Genomic DNA, 18,111 nt, shown 5'->3' with positions numbered 1-18,111 from the left:
TGACCGTAAGTGGACTGCGAAGTGGACTTCACAGGGTTTTCCGCCATCTTAAGTTAGATTCTAATCCGAAGGGAGCGAACATGTTCAGTTCGAAGGGCACTGCGCACGGCATAGGGAATAAGGGAACATCGATACATCACTTCACAGGAAGTGGAGAGCGATGATCACTCAACTGTCATTTCGCGCACCACGTCATCACCAGTCAGAACGGTCATAACTAACGATGGAGGAGTTTACGTATGTGTGCAAGTATTCATACATTTCGCCATTGTTATACAAATGACAGTATTTTAACGGTTATTGTTGTGAATATTACATATACTATTTTTGATGATTATAATTTACCTCAGTGAATGCAGCCAGCTTAACTAGTTTGTGAAGTAAAGTGATTTTATTTTAGGTAGTTGTAAAATAGTGCAATATAATTGTAAATATATAATATAATAATAAAAATTAAAATATGAATGTAGTCCTATATATATTTATGTTATATCATAATCTGCGCGACTCCGTCATTGACTTTCTTTGATGACATTTGCAGGGCATTTCAAATTAGCGGTTATTGTCAGTGAAGTCCACTTCAACTGATATACTGTGCTCAGGGAGTAGGGGAGAAGTGAACACTGCGTATAGACCAAGCGGCAACATTCTGATCTGAAAAATGAAGCCTACCCGGAAGTGCGAAAAACTGCAATACATCGAAAATCCGCTAGGGGCAGGTCCCAAAAGGGAGCAAATGTCCATAGCCCCCATGTTAAAATGTCCGTTTTCACAGCATAAATTCATGTTTTTACAGGTTGGTCCCATGGACTTTTATTGTATTTTTCGATAGCTTACGAGTGCCTGACAACTGTGGGGGTGGTGTATTTTTTTCTAACTCGTTAGTTTAGATCGTATTTAGATATAAAATGTATGACAATAAGGGCGTGGTTAACTTTGATTGACAGCTTGATTGACAGCTGACAAGGCAGCGCCATGGAGAATGACAACATAAGAAGCGCCATTTTTTAATACAGTTGACATATAATACTACTGTTTCTGTATCATGAAATTAAGTTTTAAGAGTTTTTCAGGCGAGAATGTAGTTGTTTAAAGCTCAAATCTGTGGTTTATTTAAAGATTTATGAAAACTTTATCCAGTTGATCCAGCGATGACCGCGGGCGCTCGGCGTTCATGTACCCCGCCTGGAGCAACTTTTCCTCGGCTAGACGTTCTGAGGTTTGCCGCCAATGCCGCGGACTCTGGCGTCTCTGTAGTGGTTAAACATGATATATAATTCGTTTTCTGTATATCTAACGGGTGATTTTTGGTCTCGTGAATCTATAATTTTTTCCCTGGACAATCGTTTTGGCTGAGGGGAAGTTTCATTACTTTATAAGCTATTTAACTTTACCATTGTATGGTTAGACTAGAGCGCTGACTTTGTATGTTTGACTGAATTGTTTGCTTTATTTGTATAGCTTCTTATACCTTTTACTTATACTTTTATAATGGCTAATATTGATAAAACTGAAATTTAACAAAAAGAGACTGGGTTGAGTTTTGTCATTTTAAATTTGAATACAACGAAGATGATCTGTAATGTTGTTTACTGCAAAATCTGTTTAGTACAAATGCACATATTGCCTGGACCATAACATTTTTAATATTTTTATATTATATTTAAAATGAAAAGAGGCAGGTTTGTGTTTTATATTTTGTTTTTTCATAAATAGGCAAACGTTATGTGCAGTTGAATATAATCAATATGCGTTGCCTGAACCACATTTGTGTTTAAGATTTCTTTAAATGAAAACGAAAAGAGTTAGTATGGTGTTTTATAACATATTTCGTTGCCTAAAATATATACAGAGATAACCGGAGTAGCAGAGCAAGCTGAGTGACGCACGCTGCGTCAGAAGGTGGGCGGGGTTAGGATTTCCCAAGATTTTCCAAGATGGCGCCGCCCATACCCCCCATAAACGGCTTCAAACCCGTTCTTCAGAAAGTCCATGGGTGACGTCACAGACGCTTTGTCCATATTTTTTACAGTCTATGGACCCTGTCGAATGGAACGCACATTAGATGTGTAAAAACAAGTGGAAAGCGCGAGCGCGCCGCTGTCTCCTTTCCACAAGCGCTTGTTCTCCTGTGGCGTCTGTCGTTGCTATGCAACCGTGAACTGCACTCTCCATGATGACAAGAGCTGTGTCTGAAATCGCTCCCTATCCACTATATAGTGCACTATTTAGGGTGTCGGCCATTTTGTAGTGGTGTCCGAATTCTGAGTGAACGCAGAGCCCGTCTACGGAGAGCCTGCCCACTCCCTATTAAGTCCTATTGTACCGAATTTTGGTTGTAGTTCCACCAGAGTTCCACTGGGGGCGATCGCCCATGAGTGCAAAATGAATGGGAGTCTATGGGGCTAGACGGCTAAATTTGTCTCTTTCACCCGATTGCCGTTGAGAAATCTCAGATTTGATTGTAGGTTTTGCAAGTTCAACATGGGTTATAGGTCGAAAGTTGAATGAACGAGTACTTATGTCCTTTCGATTTCTTACAAGTTGAGTTGTTGTTGCCCATAACACGCTAGCATTCTGCTAATGAACGCTGATTGGTCAGTGAAGGACTGATTACGACCAGAGATACCGCTTGATGGCATCGTGGCATCCGAAGCGGGACCAGAAACAAACAAAACAAAAACTCTTCTAGCACGTGTGTATTTACCTGTGTCAGCTGTGTTGTCGATGCCTCGAGAGAAAAGAAAGTGCAGAGCGCGAACGCACCAGAGTGACTGAAGGATTGCCGTTAAGCAGTATCTCTGGTCGTACGATGTGTATGACGTCATTGACACTTTAAAAGACTTTTTAAAGCAAATAAGTGACTCTAAAAAATCTAACACCCAGCAATGTGTAATTTCTTTGCATCTCCTTTCGAATACAACATTCAAATTACTAGACAAAAAATTATATCCTGAGAAAAGTGGATTTTGATGGGTATTTCGCCATAGACCTCCATTCATTCTGCACTCGTCCTGTGAGCGCCCTCATATGGGACCAGAGTGGAACTGCAACCAGTTCAGAAGCCGGAAGTTTACTGAGAGTGAAACTTCTCCCTTTATTAGACATTCTCTGGTGAACGACATCATTCCCTACATTCTTCACTACTTTTACCCACAATCCTCTCTGAATTCGAGTGTACATACGATGTACACTTGCTGAGACACTATTTCCCACAATCCAACACGATAAGGCGATAGAGCGCGAATGAAAAATAAACAAAAATGTCACCATGGCAACAGTGCACGCGAGTTAGAAAACAATCATTTATAAGACCAGACGCCTGGTTATTTATTTATATATACCGTTATATCTATATTTGAATAAACAAATGTGTTGTGTAGTGTTTTGTTCTCTTTAATTTTCACATATAAATGTAAAAAGTAAATAAATATGACAAGCAAGTGTTTTTATTATCTTTTTTTTTAATCAAATAACGCAATAAACGTGAAAAACACATACATAAAATTGTTACATATAATTCATACAGCCAAAAAAAGGAAATATTAAAGATGGGTAGGTAATGTTTATGACAAACTGTCCGAGCTCTCTGGCGCGTGATAATTATGTCAGCGTCCGAATTCTTTGCTGATGTACTGCACTCAACTGCCATTCACTATAGGGATTAGTGAACGAGTGAGCGGTTTCAGACACAGCTAAGGAAGTATCAGCAAAAGATTAATAGATTTCTAGCCCTTGCATTAGCTTTACTACTAGATATATTTATGGAGATGGAAAATAATAAGGCGCCCTGTACAGCTATGATCAGCTGTTGGGCCGAGCATTCAATGTTGTTACGCTGCGAGCTGATGGTTCGTTGCTGCCGCGCTCTATCACTCGCACACCATAAAGAGCAAATTGTTTTTTAATGTTTTAATTTCGTGATTATAATGACATAATTTGGAAGCGGATAATTTCTTCACAAACAGCTCATTATGACTCAATGTTAGAATGCTGCACCTACACTCGATAGTGTGAATAAGATCAGCGCAACGCAGACCACTGCATTGACAGCGTAAAACATTGATCTGTCTACGGCCAGGGCTCAGCAGCAGCGGAAGACAGAAAAAGCCGGTCCAGCGCTGATTGAGGAATTAAATTCGAAAATAAAAGACAGTTTGACATCTTTTTTCTCGCATCTATCCACTACCTGCTAACGTTAGTGAACTGCACCCGAGCAAGCACACTTTGCAGTTCCTCCGGAAATGCATTTTTCTAGTTAACTTTACTGTTCAAAAAGTCCATATAGAGAAAAAAAAACTTGATAGTACTTGGCAATATAATACGAGGATGCGCAATGCAAGAGCCTTCATGTAAACGTGTTGCATGCAGCGTTCGTCCAATCAATGAATCTAACACCGCAAATATGCAAATACGAATGTTAACCGAGGGTTTAGAAGTGTACAGCATGAAACATCAGTTTATAAATACCCAGCATTAATTGTTAACCCCGGGTAAATTATGATCAGTGTAAAGGTTTACAATGACCCAGGGTTAACTATTATTATAAGTGTGAAAAGCCCTCTTGTATGTCAATAATTAGTTATAAAACAGATAGTTCTGGACCTTGATTCTGAATGGTTGAGCCGTATTCTAAGCCGTAGTAAATTACTCTACAAGGACTCAAGCCACCCGTCACATAACATTTTCAGTGTTCTTATCACGGTTACAGTACCATAGCATTAATGCCCGGACTAGTAGGCTCAGAGACAGTTTCAGCTCAATCCTGTTCCTGGAGTACCCACAGCACTGCACTGCACATTTTCAAATTCAACTCATCAGCTCGTTAGTAAAGACTCCAAGACCTCTAATATGTGTGTTAGATAAGAGAAACATTAAAAATGTACAGTGCTGGGATTGAAATCCACTGACCTAAATCAAGATATTTCTTATTTTAATACATCCTCACCGCAACTAGATATATGAGGTAGCCTAATTTTAAAAGTGTGTAAATTATGTAAATTATGAACAATGGAAAAGTCATGTAAATTCATTGGTTGAAAAGATATTCAGCTTTTAAAACTTCAGAAATGTAATTACTTGGATTTCAATTATAATTAAAAAATTAAAATAATTATTGTAAATATTTTAATCTGTAGACACTTCAAATTTATGTAAATAAAAAAGTCATTAAAGCGCATTTAGCTAAACTATTAGCCTACATGAAAGGTATGATGTTCATATTTCAATTCAGTTGATATTATGTTCATATTTTCACACTCACAGAGCTTTTCTGCAGTTCCTCAGAGCAGGTAACAGTCTCCTTCGACCCTCTTGTGATGATCTGATGTTTTTAAGGTCAAACTCATCCATCACCTTTTCTGACATCAAGATCATGTTTGCCAAAGTTGAACATTGTGCAAGAGAAATACGTTTGTTTTTTGTTCCAGATTGTAAACATGCCTGCATTTCTTCAACAAGAGAACTATCCTTCATCTCAATCAAGCAGTGACACAGATTCATCCATCTTTCAGGGCTGACACTGTCTTCTGGATTTTCTGTGTTTTCGTGTTTTTTAAGGTTTTGGATTATTTTCTTGCTGCTCTCTGGGTTGTTCTCTGGGTGAATCAGCAGATCCTGTAAGAGTCTCTGATTGGACTCCAGCGAGATGCCATGAAGGAATCGAAGGAAAAGATCCAGGTGTCCATTTTTACTCAACAAAGCTTTATTCACTGCTCCCCTCAGAAACACATCCAGAGGAACAATCTCACACGGAGTTATGGACTTTCCTGGCAGGAACATTTTCAGAACTTCACTGTTCTGGTGTAAATAGCAGAAAAACACATACAGTGCTGCAAAAAACTCCTGAAAGCTCAGATGTACAAAGCTGTAAACCTTCCTGTGATAAATCACAGATTCCTCCCTAAAGATCTCAGTGCAAATCCCAGAATACACTGAGGCGTCAGTGACATCTATGCCGCTCTCAATCAGGTCCTCCTCATAGAACATCACATTGCCCTTCATCAGCTGATTGAAAGCCAGTTCAGCAAGTTTCATAATCACTTCTCTGTTGGACTGCAAGAGTTTCTCTGGATCTCTCTCTTCATACTTCTGGTTCCTCATATGAGTTTGAATGAGGAGGAAGTGCATGTACATTTCAGTGAGAGTTTGAGGGATTTCTGCACTGAGATCTTGTTTCAGGATGTTTTGAAGCACAGTGGCTGAGATCCAGCAGAAGACGGGTATGTGGCACATGATGTGGAGGCTTCTTGCTCTTCTGATGTGTGAGATGATTCTGCTGGCTTGATCCTCATCACTGATTCTCTTCCTGAAATATTCCTCCTTCTGAGGCTCGTTGAATCCCTGAATTTCTGTGACACGGTTGATGTAGTTTGAGGGGATCTGATTGGCTGCTGCTGGTCTGGTGGTGATCCAGATGAGAGCAGAGGGAAGCAGATCTCCTTTCATGAGGTTTGACATCAACACACCCACTGATGAAGACTCAGTCACATCAGAAACTTTCTCACTGTCTGAAAACATCAGTGCAATTCTGCTTTCATCCAGACCATCAAAGATGAACACAACTGTACATTCATCATAAATCTTTGAATCCAGATCTTGAAGTTCAGGATGAAAGTCCAACAGAAGTCTGTGAAGACTGTACTGGTGATCTTTAATCAAGTTCAGCTCTCTAAATGGAAGCACAAACATGAAATCTACATTCTGATTGGCTTTTCCCTCGGCCCAGTCCAGAATGAACTTCTGCACAGAGACGGTTTTTCCAATTCCAGCGATGCCTTTAGTAAGAACAGTCTTGATTTTGTCTTTCTTCTCTCTTCTCTTCTCCTCATATCCTAGTTCAGGTGAAGGATCAAAGATGTCATTGCAGTTGATTGGAGTGTCTTGGAGTGTCTTGTAACTTTTCTCCATCTGTAGCACCTCATGTTCTTCATTCACTCCTTCACTCTCTCCCTCTATGATGTACAGCTGTGTGTAAATCCTGTTCAGGAGGGTCTGATTCTCTTGTAGTTTGATTCCCTCAAATAAGTTCTCATACTTGTTCTTCATGCTGGTTTTGTGCTGGTCTTTGACTCTCTGCAGATCATCATGCACTGGCTGGTGAGAGTCGAGCTGCAGGGCTGCTTCTGTGTCATGATGACTGATGTGTTTCTGACAGGAGGAGGATGAGCTGGTCTGACAGGACACATCTCTGATCTGGTCAGCTCTCACACCACTGAAAACACATTAAGAAGACAGAGACACAAAAACCTCTGTTAAAATAAATATAAAAACCAAAATCATACTACATGTAGAAACTGACTTCCTAATATATTACATTGAGATCCTCAGAGTTCTTGCACAGATTTTATTTACCCATGTTGCCAACAAACTGTTAATTAATAATGAACATCAGGCATTTGGGGGCAGATAATGACCTGCATATTAAAAGTAATGAGACATCAATATTTCAGTAGTCAAAATGTTCGAATAAAAGAGAAAGGCGGCTAAAATTCTTAACCAGATTTAACAGAAACCATTATTTTAAAATATCACAGAAACACTGACATGAAGAAAAAGCAGTGTTCAAGTAAAATGATTACATGCAATTGATTTACTTGTAAATGCTGACAGATGATACTTAAATTTTAATTAGAATTTTTCAATTTGATTCAGATGGTAAATATCATATTAGGTTGGGTGTCCAACTTAGAGATAATCACCATATTTATAATGAATCCATTATATTTCAAAAAAAATATATTAATCATATAAAATATCACAATTATTGTTACTACTGTAAAGCCAATATAATTTTTTATGGGATCTCCTTCAAAGCTTTCAGAATCTTTAGTTTTTAAATATTTTTTGTGTGTTTTTATAATGAAGAGTTTAATTTTAATGACAGTATATTATTAAACAAAAATGCATTTCCTTTATTTATTAAAATAAACAGAACTAAAGTGATTGTTTTGAACAAGTACTAACTTAGATACTATGCAAAACACATTACTTTATTGCTAAAGTATTTGTATCAATACTGGGGGCCTTTTGCCCCATCCTGGTGAGTCTTTTAAATCTTATGGCAATAAGGTTTTTTTTTTTTTTTTACCCAGACTCTGGATAGTCGGGGTAAAAGGCTTAAAGGTTATTGCCACCTCATACATGTATAAGATTTTTTACCAAAACAAACCACTTTAATGATTTATTTTCCCACAAAATGTATTGATCCATCAATATTCAATAAAAACATGTATTTTTTCTGTATTCATATACTATGCATAAAGAGCAAATGGCTCTGAATAGAGAGTGAGATTCCAGAGGCAGCCAGAAAAACATACTCCAGTTAATATTAGATCAATACTATTATTAAAACTACACCTGCAGACCTGAGTTCACCTTCACTGCACCACAGTTTGACAGTGTTCAGACCCTCAACATAACAATAATCTCAGACAGCAGCGATTGATCAATATCATCAGCTCTGTCGGCCTAGAGAAGATTTAGATGCTGCTCTGATCAGACTCTTCACTGATAGCAACATCATTCCTCTGAACCTCAAATAATATTGGCATTAATCAAAATAATTATGCTGTTTTGTGCATATATGATACATACATCTTCTGTTAAGCTGCTTTTAAACAGTTTATATTCTAAAAAGTGTTAAACAAATAAACTGTAGTAACTATTTAGATGGTTCACTTTAGACATTCTACTAACTAGAAGTAACTTTGCAACAACATGTGAACTACAAGTCATTAGAGTATGAGTAGACTGTTTAATATCTGCTAAAACTTTATTTTGATGACATTTTACTGACTAGAAGCAACTTTACAATTACATGTCAACTTATTCTACTAACCCGAACTCTAACACCTTACCCTAACCTAACAGTCTACTTACAGTCTACTAATAATCTGAGAGTTAGCTGACATGTAGTTGCGATTTACTTATAGTTAGTAGAACATCTAAAGGCACTTTTCCACTGCGTGATATATTGTATTGATTTTAACCAATAAAAAATCTATTGCAGTTTTCAGACACGATTATCTTCACCTTTTTATAGTTTATTTGAGGCTGTGTCTATTTTAATGACAAATGGCGAGAGCGCATCCAAGTAATGCGCGAGCACAAATCTCTCAACTCGCAGGCGGATCTCCTTCACTCTCACACAGAACTGGACGCTCGTTCTCAAATATACAGTCTCAGGCTCTTGTCTGCTCTCACTCAGATATTACGTGTTCATGCTCAAACTCAAAATCTCTACTTGCTCTTTCTCTAGAATGTTCTTCTCTCCTGGATTTAATGTTGCCAGAAGCTTTCAACCACCAGACTTTCACGACTGACTGACGAAATAACACGTGTACCTTTCAATTATAAAGAAATTACAGATTCGCCTTTATTTCATGAGATAGCATTTTCAAGCTGATTTTAGTCAGCCAGTTCTCAAGTCACTTTATTATTTAGTTATTTTTGAGTTAAGTGCTTATTGTAAATAGGTATTTACTGAATTTTATTTAGTGAACCATTATGGATCATCAGATATCAGCGAGAGCGCGACTCTCAGAGCGACAACACTCATGGAGAGAATGTGCTTTTGTTTGGTTGGTAACATAGGCGTAACTTGCGGGTGGGACATGTCCTCACCACTTTTTGCCGTGGGCACCGGCAGAAACATAAATCAGCACCTATGGGTGGGATTATAGCCTGATCGTTATAGTTGTGCCGCCACCTCGACAACGATACAGATATTTCTTTTTTCAGGTTGCGTGCGACGGTCGTTTAAAAAAGTTGTGCGGACAAATGATCCTGTGGTGGCTGTTGCTGACTATTTAAATCTGTAGGGTTTGGTGTCTCGTGTCGCAAATCCAGTGACGCTGCAGTGAAGATCCTCTCTGACCAAATTAGTGATCTGCAGTGTTTACACGTCACATTTTAATCTCGGTACGGCTCGCTTGGAACCTCAACTGAGGTGGTACTAAAAAAAATACCAGGTACTAGGAACTTTACACAGTGAAAACCCCCCAAAAGTGGGCCGTACTGAGGCGTATCATGCAGTGGAAAAGCACCATAAATTGGACCGTCGAAATAAAGTGTAACCATAAACTTGACATGACTTACGCATGTTGCTTACAGTAAAGGAAAATTCTGGGTTCAGTAAAATTGAAGTTCAATCAACATTGGTGAGATAATGTTCATTACCACAAAAATGCATTTATACTCTTCACTCTTCTGTAAAAAAAATAAAATAAATAAAAAATCTTCAATTGTAAAGTGCCTCACCGTAACCTTGATTTTGCTTTTTGCAGAGAAAAAGAGTGACGGATCAAGAGTAATATTTACTTTATGCTGAAATATAATTGAATATGTTTGGATTTGGTAGACGGTAATTTGTCTGAGAAGTTTGAGAACCTCTGATGTTGGTTATCATCTGTAGATATATTCAATTTTTATACATATTTTATATAGCCTTTTTGACCTTGCAAAGTAAGTTATTGCAAGGGGTATATAGCTCATTGAAAGAAACTGGCTACTGTAGCAGCTTTTTAATTTGAAAGAGAAGTAGCAAAAGCTTTAAGTTCATTATGAGGAAAGGACAGAGTTTTTCATTTATGAATGAAGTGTTGAAACTGATTTTATTTTACTGGCAACAGCCCTATAGTAGTGCCTTATTAACTGAATTGATCAGTAAAAATTAAGAACTTATAGGCTTAAGTTCTGAGTGGCAGTTTTTCTTTCCTGTATTGAAAGTGGAACATATCCAAGGTGTCAATAGCTTTTAGCCTTTCCTCTATTTTACAATAACTTCAAGACAGTACATTTTGGACTGAGGACTGAGAGGTGAAGGACTGAGAGGTGATGTGTCGAGACTGAGACTATCGCGAGACTGTGGGTGAGAACCAACATGGCAGCGCTCTGAACGCAAACGCAAACACCGGATTACTATCAACTTCACTCACTTATCAAAACAACCTTCACTATACTGGATAACCAATCTTATCAAGACCCGGATAACCTGTTCAACTTCATCGACAGCTATTTCTACAATCTGGACATTATGTCAGAACCAAACAGGAAAATACGCAAACGGGATTCATCCACTGAAACAGACGAGGAAACTACAGTCGAGGTCAGTGTACTCGCATCCATAAACTCCAAACTTGCCATACTCGAACTTCTCCATATAGACATCCGTGATCTGAAAGCTAGTCTCGAATTTTCCCAATCCCAAATCGAAATTCTAATGCAAGATAACATCGAACTAAAAAAAAACGCATCACACCTCTCCACCCAAGTAACAAAACTTACCAAAGAAAATCAAATTATGCAAGAAACCATATTGGACATCCAGTGTCGCAGCATGCGCGATAATCTCATATTTTCTGGAATAAACATACCTCCACAAAACACACCCGACGATCCAGAGAAGGCAATAAGAGAGTTCATGCACGACTCGCTCAAACTGCCTGCAGCGACAGTTGAGGAGATAACTTTCCACCGAGCTCACCGTCTTCCATCCAAAGACCCCAAAAAGCCACCTCCAATAATTGTTAAATTTGAAAAATACAAGCACAAAGAACTTGTTAAAAGCAGAGGAAATCAGCTGAAGAACACCACGTATGGGATGTACGATCAGTTCCCCAAACAAATTCAAGATCGCAGACGAAAACTAGTCCCGATGATGAAGCGTTTCCGTGAAGAAGGAAAGCGAGCTACATTATCGGTAGACAAACTTTACGTGGATGGAACACTCTACCGCGATCCAAACATCACTACGTGGCTATATCCTAACTAAACTTTCATTTTCCATTCTAACACTGACTGTTCCAAAATGCATTCTTTATAGCCATACTGCCATAACCTGTTACATATTTCATTCATCAAGCCAATAGTTATTAATGAACTTTGATTATAGACCCTGATGTCTCTCTTATTTTGTTATTTTTTTATTTTAGTTTTTCCTTTTTTTTTTTTTCTCTCCTCTTTATTCTCTTCTATTCCCACAATGCCATGTCTGCTTCTAGTAACACATGCATTGTGTTATTATCTCCCAGTATTTATTTTTTTTTCTCCTTTTCTTGTTACTCGCCATTCTCTCTGTCTCCCACATAGTGTATGTTGGTTTTTCGAATATGTGTCCTGTCTATTTATGTGCAGAGCAGTGTTTATATTTGTGTTCTGTCCATCTATGTTTTGTGTCTGTTTGAATGAGCCAGCCAGCCTGGAAACCCCCCTTCCCCCTCCCCCCTCCCACTACATATCATGGGTACCTATCTTAGGTACAAATAGCACATCTTACATACTATTAGTATTTATATTTTACCATGCAAACACTTAAACTGATAACATGGAATGTACGTGGCTTTCATACCACCCCTAAAAAAATTAAAGTAATCAACCACCTCATTAAATTAAGGGCAGATATTTGCTTCTTACAAGAAACACACTTAACGGATACAGAACTACAACATCTCCATTTCAAACAATTCGACAAAATATTCTCATCTACATTTAATAGCAAGCAAAGAGGTGTTTCTATCTTGATAAATAAAAACATCAGATTCACTCTTAATTCCTCAATTTCAGATCCAGAAGGAAGATTTATTATCATCAATATATCAATCAATCACTTAACTTTTACACTAGCAAACATTTACGCTCCAAACAATGATGACCCACTTTTCTTTCATAATCTCTTCTCTCTGCTGTACAATTCCACAAATCTCATAGTAGCCGGAGATTTCAATACTGTTCTCAATCCATCATTTGACCGTACACATAGAAGTAATTAAACAATACATGACGGATTATGGCCTTGGCGATAGCTGGAGAGCAAGGAACCCACTGCTAAGAGAATATTCATATGCCTCTTCAGCCCACCGTTCTTCCTCTAGAATAGATTTTTTTTTGGTTAGCAACTCCTTAATGCAACAGATATTAGAAAATACTATCCATTCAATTATTATCAGTGACCATGCCCCTGTATCTTTAACATTAAACATCCCAGCACAAAAGAAAACCTCTACAAGATGGCGCTTCAATAATTCTCTCCTAGAAGACCCCAATTTTACCACACTTATAAAAACAGAGTGGGCATCCTTTCTGGAGATGAACGACTCTCCAGAAATCTCACCATCAACACTTTGGGAATCTGGCAAAGCAGTCATGAGAGGCATAATTATATCATATTCATCCCACAAAAAAAAACAGCAACAACAATTGGAAAACACTCTTGAACAGAAAATAAAACTGCTTAGTAATCCACAGTTTACCGCCCCATCTGAAGAAGTACAAACTGAACTCAAGCAACTTAAGGCTCAATTGGATAGTATCATAAACAAAAAAACACAGTTCTGTATACAGCAACTTAAATATGATAAGTTTCACCTTAGCAATAAAGCAGGTAAGTATCTGGCAAACATGTTACAATACAAAAAAGACAAATCACTCATCCCATCTATTCTGGACACTTCAGGCAAAACTACGCAGGACCCTCAAGAAATTAATAACTCTTTTCGCCATTTCTACAGCTCTTTGTACACTAACGGCACCCAACCTTTACAATCTGAAATTGACTCTTTTTTTAACAATCTGGACCTTCCCTCATTAACCACAGAACAAGCAAACTTTTTAGAACAACCCGTCACCCCTGAAGAACTTATCAAAGCCTTACAAAGCATGCAAAACAATAAATCACCTGGACCCGATGGACTACCGGCAGAATTCTACAAACACTTTTGGGACATCTTATCACCAACTTTTAACAAATTACTCACAGAAATCCAAACCACATGTACCATTCCCACACATATGAACACAGCGCTCATTACTGTATTTCTGAAACCCAATAAGGACCCAACACATCCCTCTAGTTACCGCCCACTTTCATTAATCAACACTGATCTGAAAATTATCACAAAGACTCTAGCTACCAGGATTGAAACAGTTATGCATTCAATAATTCACCCAGACCAGACAGGCTTCATCAAAAACAGAAATGCAAAAGACAATATCCGCAGACTTTTCAATCTCATCAGCATTGCACAAGGACAGTCACAAAAAACTATAGTTGCATCACTAGACGCAGAAAAAGCATTTGACAAGGTCAACTGGACATTTTTATTCACCACCCTCCGTAAATTTGGTTTTGGAGAGTCGTTCATCCAATGGATAACAACACTATACACTTCTCCAAGGGCCGCAGTCATCACAAATGGGATCACTTCACCAAGTTTCATTTTGCACCAAGGAACCAGACAGGGATGCCCACTCTCTCCATCCCTCTTTGCCATATTCATCGAACCACTCGCAGCAGCAATACGCCAAAACAATAAAATTAAAGGAATCCAAGTCAACAACTCTCAACACAAAATTAGTCTATATGCAGATGATTTACTATTATACTTACAAACTCCATCACAATCACTTAATGAAGCATTCAATGTCATCAACAAATTCTCAAAAGTCTCTCACTATACAATCAATTGGAATAAATCAACTATACTTCCGCTATTAGGAGACGATGTGGACTCTGCAGCTCATGACCCCTCCCTTCCCCTCAACACGGGTAACATCAAGTACTTAGGTATATCAATTTCCCCCAGGCTGTCAGAGCTATACAACCTCAACTATGCCTCACTTCTCAAGAAAAATAGAAGATGATTATAAACGATGGAACAAGCTCCCACTCACACTCACAGGCCGTATAGCAACAATCAAAATGAAGATACTCCCCCAGATCAATTACCTATTTTCAATGATTCTAATTACTCCGACAGACTATTGGTTCAAAAAATTAGATTCCCTCACCACTCACTTCTACTGGAAAAATAAAAAACCAAGGATAGCACTTACAACACTCCAAAATACAAACCACTTAGGTGGACTTGAAGCACCAAATTTCATGCACTACTACCTGGCAAACCAATTACAATATCTATATAAATGGACTCAACAACAGACATATTCCGACCCATGGCTTGATCTTGAGCAATACTTGTGCTCCCCCAACTCAATCGCAGATCTTCCCTTTCTACCACAGTCAATCAAAAAACTGGACTTCTATCATAACATTACAATAGCAACAACTCTGTCAGCCTGGTGGAAAACCAACAAAATCACCAAATCTCCCCAAGTTCCATGTAGGTATACTCCCATCTGGCACAACCCTGACCTCCGTCTTCACAATAAACCGATCCACTTCCCCAAATGGCAACAAAATGGCATCACCCACCTTCACCACGTATTTGAAAATCATAAATTTATGTCATTTACCTCAATTGTCCAGAAATTCGGGATCGGGAGAGACCAATTTCTCCACTACCAACAGCTTAAATTTTTAATTCAAAGCAAAATAACTTTAACTAACACCCTACAGCCTTCTAAAATAAGTTATAAGTTATTAGAGATAGGCAACCACCCAAGAAAACTTATATCTAAACTCTACACCATCATCGCTTCATCTAACCCCACAATAACCCTGCCCAAGGGGAAGTGGGAAAGTGACCTCATGCTATCTTCCGACCCGGATTTCTGGACACAGATCTGCAGGAACACTTACTATGACCACCAATACCAATTTACAACTCATACAATATAAAACCATCCACAGAATCCACATCACTCAGAGTAAACTATTTAAAATGAAATTATCTGACACAGACACCTGTTCACAGTGCACCTCTGGGAGCACAGATACCTATCTCCACGCAACCTGGCTCTGCCAGCCTGTTCACTCCCTTTGGATCACATTAACCAACACACTATCTTCAATCCTGGACTGCAGAGTTCCACTGTCTCCTGCACTCTGTCTCCTAGGAGATACTTCAGAAACCTCCATCCCCTCCAAATACAAAACCCCAGTTCTTGTCTCTCTAGCAATCGTTAAAAAGATAATCTTTCAAAACTGGAAATCAAAATCATCCTGTAATTTCACCCATTGGACTAACCTAATTACAGAATTCATTTTGACAGAAGAAATTATAGCTCATAAAAAGAACAATATATCTGCCTTTAAAGAAACCTGGAATCCTCTCATAACTTTTCTAAAAATTCAACAGCTAATGTAAACCACGTGCTTTCCCACTCACCCCATCTCCACCCCTCCCCTCCACTCCAACCACCTTTAACCCCGCCACCAATATATCTGCCTTAACAACACCTAACAGTCACACACTTACAGACATACCAATCCCACACTTATAACTCTGCTTGTCTGTCTATCTGTCTGTCTATCTGTCTGTCTGCCTGTCTGTTTGGCCGTGTGTCTGTCTGACCGTCTGTCTGTGTACCTCCCTGTCTCCCTGTTACGGCTTGTCACTCTTTATTATTTCCTTATTTTGTTATATGAATAAAAATAAAGTTGACCTCCGAAGACGGGGGGGTGGTGGCTGGGCAAAAAAAAAAAAAAAAAAAAAAAAAAAAGAACTTATAGGCTACATGATGATGCATATAGATTACTATTTAATAAGGTTTTAACAAATGCCCCAGGAAATCAATTTATAGTGGAAATTCTTTATGGAAAAGTTTGTTTCTGTTGCTGTCAACATTGTTTTTGGAAGATACATTAAAAAATGCAGTTAGCTTCTGTGTACGGATCTACAATGCATGGCATAAAATGTAGTTAATAGTGGATAATTTGACGCGCTTCCGTGTCACAGTGTCTGTTATCAGCGGATTCTGTTCATGTGTGGCCAGACATTTTAGAAATCACGACCAGCTGATGTTTTACGGCCATGTCCGGAATAAATACCTATGTATGGTAAACCTATATACAGTTAGGGTGATACAAGCTTTTGGGCATATTGCCCATCTCTAAGTCATTTATTCCCTGCGTGACCTGTAAAGTTACGTCCACAAACCTCTTGCGTATTGTTTGGTCACACCACAAGGTGTCACTGTGGCCTCAAAGCTTCAGCACTGCCACTCTGAGCTTGATTGCTATGTCTGAGGTAAAACACGCCCCCCTCAGTAGTATACGGAGCAATAAATGTATAAATAAATACATAAATAAATGTGAAAATAAATAAAAGTGAAAATAAATAAATGCATAAATAAATAAATGAAAAAATAAATAAATGTGGAAAAAATATATTATTACCCATAAATAAGGAAATAAAAGTATAAATAGTCATTTATTTTTGTTTTTACATTTCTTCGCATATTTAATTATGTATTTATTTATATATTATTAAGTCAGGTTTGGCATTCCATACTTATTATCACATTTATTTATCTATTTATTCATTTATCTATTAATTTATTTAGTCATTTTTAATTTCTGCAGGTTTGGTCCTCCATATGTTATTGACAGTTTTTAGAGGCGATGAACCAATATAATATCTTGACTGCCCAGACAGCCCTGAACTTCATGATACTCACACAGGGTCAGAGGTCACAGCAGGTCCATCACTGAATTCAAGGGGCTTACGCATGGAGATGTTACTCTTCATGGACACACAGCTGAATCCTGGAGATGGTCCATCACTGAATTTAGGGGGCGTACGCATGGAGTGGTTACTCTTCATAGACACACAGCTGGATCCTGGAGATGGTCCATCACTGAATTTAGGGGGCGTACGCATGGAGTGGTTACTCTTCATAGACACACAGCTGGATCCTGGAGATGGTCCATCACTGAATTTAGGGGGCGTACGCATGGAGTGGTTACTCTTCATAGACACACAGCTGGATCCTGGAGATGCTGCTCTCTGAGTGTGAACAGGTGCCTCCTCTCTCTTCTCACACACACTCATTTTACAGGTCTGGTTCTCCTCCTCTCTCTTCTCACACACACTCATTTTACAGGTCCGGTTCTCCTCCTCTCTCTCCTCACACACACTCATTTTACAGGTCCGGTTCTCCTCCTCATTTTACAGAAAGTTTGCTCCTTCTCTTCCTCCTTGATGAGAGACTTGATTTCAGACCTGTATGTGGACACAGAAAACATGCACAAAACACAATTGAATTTTGACACATTTTATTTAAATGGAATTTAATTCACTATAACTTAACGTCAACAGTCTTTCTCCAGTTAATGTAATATTGTTGTTTAGAGCAACATGTCGGCCACACTTTCAAACACTGCAGTGTTTAAACGAGGCTGCTGTGTTTGAAAGTGTGGCCGACATGTTG

General features: G+C 38.4%; 1 protein-coding gene across 1 annotated transcript in view; it reads right to left on the bottom strand.

Moving 5' to 3' along the window:
• LOC311296466 (protein NLRC3-like) overlaps nt 1-17,449 on the bottom strand; it is a 47,609-nt gene extending 30,160 nt beyond the window's left edge. The window contains exons 1-2 of the mRNA XM_084418275.1: nt 17,359-17,449; nt 5,264-7,213 (exon numbers count right to left, since the gene is read on the bottom strand). Of these exons, the coding sequence (XP_084274401.1) occupies nt 5,264-7,213; nt 17,359-17,429 (2,021 nt within the window). The 5' untranslated portion in view covers nt 17,430-17,449. The remainder of the gene's footprint in view (nt 1-5,263; nt 7,214-17,358) is intronic.
• Between the last annotated feature and the right edge of the window lie 662 nt (nt 17,450-18,111).

The sequence above is a fragment of the Rutilus rutilus genome (assembly GCF_951802725.1).
Source record: "Rutilus rutilus genome assembly, chromosome: 1".
NCBI classification, from domain to species: Eukaryota; Metazoa; Chordata; class Actinopteri; order Cypriniformes; family Leuciscidae; genus Rutilus; species Rutilus rutilus.
This window is presented reverse-complemented; position numbering and strand designations above follow the sequence as displayed.